This window comes from Vigna radiata, unplaced genomic scaffold, assembly GCF_000741045.1.
Source record: "Vigna radiata var. radiata cultivar VC1973A unplaced genomic scaffold, Vradiata_ver6 scaffold_184, whole genome shotgun sequence".
Classification (NCBI taxonomy): domain Eukaryota; kingdom Viridiplantae; phylum Streptophyta; class Magnoliopsida; order Fabales; family Fabaceae; genus Vigna; species Vigna radiata.
Genome location: NW_014541999.1, coordinates 195,855 through 202,844, shown reverse-complemented (window position 1 = coordinate 202,844; position 6,990 = coordinate 195,855). Strand labels below are relative to the sequence as shown.

Sequence of the window (6,990 nt, the reverse complement as noted above, 5' to 3'; positions counted from 1 at the left end):
GTCAGATTCTGTATAAGTATATCTTGTGGAGCGACATAGTATTTCATTCCTTTCTTTCATGGTTGTGACCTGTTCAACAGCTGCATTAGAAATAACACCAAAATGAACATTTGATGAACTAAGGACATTTTTTGAAACCATCCAGGCTGGTAGTGAACTTCTCAAATTGGGATTCAACAACATCGATTGTAGCTGCCTTCCTTTTCGAACCTCGTAAGGATGAAGTCCCACCGGATGGGACTGAAGGCACAGATTGAGTCCCACCTGGACTATATTCATCAACTGAGGGAGGAGGTGATGGCGGAGTTGGGTCTATATACCCCATCCAGTCAGGCTGCTCAGGAGTGTACTCAATATTCTGATTTAGATCAACATTAACAAGAGGCGCATCCCGCCCTCGACGTATTTGACGAGCGGTCTGAACACCGCTCCCTGTAGCTCGATCTGCAGCCCACAACTCCACCATTAAATCGTAATGGCGGATACTGTTCACCTTCCACTTTGCAGTAGTTGGCCTCGACTGCACAATAAACATTACAAATATATATGTTCATATTATGTGATATAAAATATTGTGAAATTCTTTGTATTTATTTTAATATACCTGAATGAGGTCCATCCAGACTTCGTCCTCCGCATCAAATCGCATAGTAATGGGGTTCTAAGCAAAACCGCTTAATCCAGAAAAGAGGTCATGAACCTCACGCCATTTATCTTTCAAGACTTTCTGACGGTTTTTAACATTATTTTTTGTAATGGCGACATACCCAGAGACATGTAGATGATCAACAATGTTAGTATACGCTTGGGATGTCCAACTCCCATCAACCCTATTACCTATTCTCGATTCCTCAATCATACAGTGCAGCAGACGTGCGTCCATATCCTCAGTCAATTTCATAAACTCTCGGGTAGGAGCAGAGGACTCAGTGGCGGTTGCCTCACCTCTATTCATTTTATACCTACTTGATAAACGAAATAGTTAGAAATTAAGAGTAAACATCAATAATATATCTTCATTGTCATACTTATAACATGAAAATAGTCATACAAACACAATAAAATACAATAACTAAGAGTTCTGATAATCTCGCCACATATGATCTGCTATGGGATCCCTAATACTACTACCCATCCTATGATCCTCTTCCCTAACTTGAGACGATGAAACATTATGGTCTTCTCTTTCATTCAACTCATTATCAACTTCATGAAGTAATTCGTCATCATGATCCCCGCTACGAAGGAAGTTGTGTAAGATACAACATGCTAATATAATCTCTGTCATCGTCTCCAATTCGTAGTGTGGTTCAGTGCCACTTCCAATGATAGGGAATCTTTTTTTCAACACACCAAAATTTCTTTCAATAACATTTCTCAACGATGAATGTCGATGATTAAACAACTCGCGTGCATTTTGTGGTCCTCTGCGTGTATATTCCTTCAGGTGATATCTGACGCCTCTATATGGAGTCAAAACTATGCTTTTCAACATAAATCCAACATCACCGAGGTAGTATTTTCCTACAATTTTGCACATGCACAACTATTTAGTCACTACTGACATATACAAGTATTTAGTCATGAACACCGCAATGTAGACACTGACCTTGGGGGATAACCAACAGATCATCTCGATCTAGAGCATTTTTTAAAATTATTGAATCTGATGCAGTGCCTTCCCACCCAGCAAGAACGTATGTGAATTTCATGTCAAAATCACACGCCGCAAACACATTTTGAGTTGGCCAATCTTTTCTTCCTCGAAATCTCGGGGCATCAGATCTTGGCACCTTTACANGAACATGANTANCGTCTATGGCCCCTAAGCAATCCTAAACATATAAATAATAAGACATCTTAAAACAAAATACTTCTTATCATCCTTTCATCAAAGAACATCTACAAATATTTTTAAATGAGTACCTTAAAGTACGGGTAAAATCGATTGTTGTTTTGCAGATATGGATGAACATAATTTCCTGAGGGTTGAATCAGAAATTCAGATTCCAAACTAATAACTGCATCCAACACATTGTGAAAGTGTCTGCTAACCGTCGAACCCGATTGATGAAAGAAAAATGCGACACTTCGATTCTTAGCATTATGGCCAATTATATGAAGAAATTGAGCAACTTGTTGCTCCACTGTCGACCGAATAGCGTCCTTAACTAACCCAGTTGATCTTACTCTTTCACAAAGGTTAATAAATGCCTCTGGACCCATCCTAATAATGTCACGACACCGATTAGTGTGCACAAGATATGACATTAATTTGTCCCTACGACGATCTCTTTCTGGTAGGAAAATGCTTACACTACTTGAATCACTCGAGTACATATCCAAGATCCTCAGCGCGTGTCCAACAATGCATAACATTGTTACTGCAGCCAAAGCAGTGGTTATTTGTAAGTGTTGACGTATAATTGAGATAATATTGAAGTCTACGCCAACCACATCATCATCTATATCTTCACAGTCCAAATATGATAAATCTAGTTCTTCTTCCATCTATATTTACTTAACCAAATATACGTACTATAATTAAAATCATACATTCATATATTTATTACAAAAACCTCATTCATACATTGATACATCATATGTTCATATAAAAAATAATTAGTATACATTTAAACATTCAATAAATATTATACATTAAATAAACATAAAACATTATGACATTACATAAACATAATACATTATATATTCATATAATAAGTTATAAAAAACCATAACCATAATAAATTATATATTCATAAACGTAATTCTTCTTCCATCTACATTTGCTTAACCAAATACATTTAATTTAACAACTTAATAAACACAAATCAATTACACAATCATATATTAAATTCATATATTCATATAATCATATGCTAATTAAAAATATTCATGCAATTCATATAATAATTAAACAAAATACATTAAATATATTAAGTACAAAAACCACACATTCATTATTTATAATTATATATACTAATATGAAACATACCTCTTGAAGACACTTATGAACCTTTGAAGGAAGATTAGAAACAAGATTTGCAGCAATACTCAGCAAGCAGTCACACTAAGATCCTAGTAAGTACTAATTTCAATTGCTAATATTCAAATAAAATGAGTCACAATTCCAAAACGAACCTGTCAAAAAAAAAGGACAAAAAAATGTTATATGATATAATGGTTTAAAATAAATAAAAAATTTTGTACAATATCTACCTCCAGAAGTAACTTTGCTAATTTTGGTTGGAGAGACTCCTTTCTCAATTACTATGGCTTTTTTGGCTTGAATTTTAAGGAGACAAACAATATAGATTGCAGGCAGTTTGCTCCAAAGCTTGATAATTACAATATTTTTGTGGACAAGGCAATTGCAGGATAAACTGGTTTAGATGTTGAAACACATGTTGTTCATCTGCATTAATACAATAACTAATCAACTTTTATTTTATGATGCTTCAACATGATAATTTGTTCAATAAACATAATGTTATGGTCATTAACACCATTTACAGGACCTTTTGCAGACTATAACTGAAGTCATTACAAAGACACTTTAATACACATCAAGTTAATAGTCTATCAAAAAATAAAGAAAGACAATAACCTTAATTTTTTTCCAAGAAATGCCTACAACTTGGTTTTTTGAAAGATGAACAGATCCAGAAACCACGACACAGAGCCTAAACACTTATGCACTTAACAAAAATTGGTCTACTTCTCGCGATGGAAAGCATGAACGAAAACACCTTCAGCGCCTCAAACAACAACATGCAGTTCATGTCAAACATTTTTCAACCATTGAAAGTGGACAAAGATATCACTATGTTTAGTGCACGTCTGAATGACTAACATCCTTCCTAGCTTACCAAATACTTCTAGCTGAGTACATGCACCTTAATTATGCTTATAAAAACCTACAACACATACAAATGGTTAGGCACAATAACAAAATAAAACCAAATCGTTCAACTCGCTGTTACTCTCGGCTGTTTCCAGAAATCCTTGCCCTTAAACCTCCACACAACCGTCGTCCTCCTCCTCTCCATCTCCATCAAGATCAACCTGTCATCCACCGCACACACCATCGTGTTCTTCTCCATGCCAGATCTCTGTCATCTCCGTCCATGCCAAGCGAAGAAGATGATTGGTAGCATCACCCATGCACGAGCCTAAACACATTTCACCTAGCTAGCTGTGGCGACGGACCAAGGAAGGAAGCTCTGGCCAACCGGTGACTGCTACCGGAACGCTCCCATGGCTGCCATGCAAAGAACTGCAAACAACAAGAACGGCTGAAACCGAATACGCACAGGGTCTATCCGGATACTCTTCCTTTGCAATTTCTGAAGAAAACTATATCTGGATACAACAACAGTGTATCCGAATACTTGCCCCAAATTTGAGAAAACCTCCACCCGGATACGCGTTCTTTGGATTCGAATACATGTGCACACCATCTTCATCTTCAACCTTCGTCTTCTTCATCCGTCGTCGTCATCCGCCTCCTTCTTCTTCATCATCCCCTCTCCACAACCACACGTCTTCCACCTGCAAAAAACAAGGATAATGTGTGTGTGAGAAACATACCTCAGCAGATCTGCAGAGCTCCTACTCTCCACACCTGCTGATCTTCACCACACACATACAACTCTTGCCAAAGCTCGTAAACTCTCTTGCTTCATTCACTCTATCTAAACACACAACCATAGCTTTTAACACACACTCCAAACTTATACGTTAATGGTTTTTCACAAAGCTTCTTTTTGAAATTCAAACAGATTCTCTCCTTGCTTTGCATCGAATGGTTGTGTCAACCAGGGAATCTGGCCAGGGAATCTCCCAGCTATTTACCAGCTACGTACACTGTGCTGCAATGGCCTGAAAATTTCTCATACTGCAAAGGCGGGATAACTATGCCCAAGACACTGCAAAATCACATGGCAATGGAAAAGAATAGTGTTCTCGTGAAACAACAGTGAATGAGTGAATGTGTTTTGTGGTTTTTGTTTTATGTTAAAATGGATTTTGCTTTTTTAAATTTACGTTAATATCAGGTTTTATTCACTTGGAATTTTCAGAGTAACAGAGGGTATATGAGTCTTTTGGCTGTAAATCATCGCAAATCGTCTCATTTTTGCGAGATGGTGAGGACAGTGCAATGAACTGAAAATCACCGTAAATCCTCGCTTTTCCATCGCTTGAAATCAGTCCAAGGGAACGCAAAATTTAAAACTTTCGTCGCTCGCAAATTCGCTTGAACAATACAATCTGTTCAAGCGAACAAAGCATTAAGGAAATGTTTTGTCAGTATCCAATTGTTAACTAATGCCTATAATTTGATTAATTAAAAGAATTAGGGTTAAATATGTTTTTAGTCCCTATACTTTGGGGCGATTTTGGTTTTAGTCTCTCTTTCAAACTAAAGTACAATTTAGTCTTTCAACTTTAGAAAACTCTGGTTTTAGTCTTTTCTACCAAATTTTTTTTAACTTTATTTGATGTTTCAAACGCGTTTATTAGTTAACATTGAAGCAAAAATGTGTCAAACAATGTAAAAAAAATTTTTTTGCTTCAATGTTAACTGAGAAACGCGTTTGAAACAGCAAATAAAGTTAAAAAAATTTGGTAAACAAGGCTAAAACTAGAGTTTTCTAAAGTTGAAAAACTAAATTGTACCTTAGTTTGAAAGAGGAACTAAAACCAAAATCGCCCCAAAGTATAGAGACTAAAAACATATTTAACCCAAAGAATTATTACCTTTATATCTTAACTTTCTCAATCATAGTAAATTATTCAAACTTATTTTATTTTATAACTATCCATGATTTAATCGAGTTTTTATTATATATTTACATCTAATACAACAATATTATAATTTTAAGTTATATTTAATTTTTATATAATTAAAAAATAAAAACTAACTAACCGGATACTCATTCCACCTGACTGACATGTAAATGAGTATAATTTTTTTCCACCCATATTAGTCTTATTGTTAGCAGTAATTTTAGCATAAATCCTCTTCAATAATTAACAAATGAGTTATTTGAATAATTCATAATAATTATTTGAGTTAAATATATTTTTAGTCTATACGTTTTGGGGCGATTTTGGTTTTAGTACCTCTTTCAAACTAAGGTACAATTTATTCCTTTAACTTTAGAAAACTCCGGTTTTAGTCTTTTTTACCAAACTTTTTTAACTTTATTTGTTGTTTCAAGTACGTTTCATTATAACATTTAGATTTTTACATTGTTTGACACATTTTTGCTTAAATGTTAACTTAGAAACACGTTTGAAACAACAAATAAAGTTAAAAAAATTTGGTAAAAAGGACTAAAACCAGAGTTTTCAAGTTGAAGGACTAAATTGTACCTTAGTTTAAAAGAAGAACTAAAACCAAAATCGCCCCAAAATATAAATACTAAAAATATATTTAACCTTTTATATAAGATCTTCTACTGCATAAAAGTATAATTCATGAATCATATATAAATAATAAACAAAACTCCAAGCTGAAATAAATTAACAACACTAACAATAATTTTATTTTATACACGTTCGATTATATATAGATTAATTCTAATTTATATTTTTTTTTTCATCTTCTAAATTTTTTATGATAAACTTGAAAAAAAAAACTAAAATGCCTTTAAATTCAATGCGCAAGTACAGAATGATTTGCCTTTTTCACATTCTTTTATCAATAATTAAATATTAAGGCTTAACAAAGACAGTCCAACAGCATTGTGTGGCTGGTCAATGGCCTTAATTAAATTATACAGAAAAAATAAATAGATTGAGATTAGTTTATAATGTTTATATTAGTTAGTTTATTAATTATTTTAACTAATGTTCACTTTTTAAGAATATATATAAAAGATATTTTAAAACAATAAAATTATAATTTATAGTCATATTTAAAAATTTATATATTTCAATTTATTATCATAGGACGGAGAAGGAAGTATAATGAGTAGAATATAT

General features: G+C 33.7%; 1 protein-coding gene across 1 annotated transcript; it reads right to left on the bottom strand.

Moving 5' to 3' along the window:
- Positions 1-1,072: 1,072 nt before the first annotated feature.
- On the bottom strand, positions 1,073-2,511 carry LOC106778821 (protein ALP1-like). The gene is made up of 3 exons (XM_014666817.1): positions 1,927-2,511; positions 1,610-1,835; positions 1,073-1,524 (listed from the first exon to the last, which is right to left on the bottom strand). The coding sequence occupies exons 1-3, from the start codon at positions 2,509-2,511 to the stop codon at positions 1,073-1,075; spliced, it is 1,263 nt and encodes a 420-aa protein (XP_014522303.1).
- Between the last annotated feature and the right edge of the window lie 4,479 nt (positions 2,512-6,990).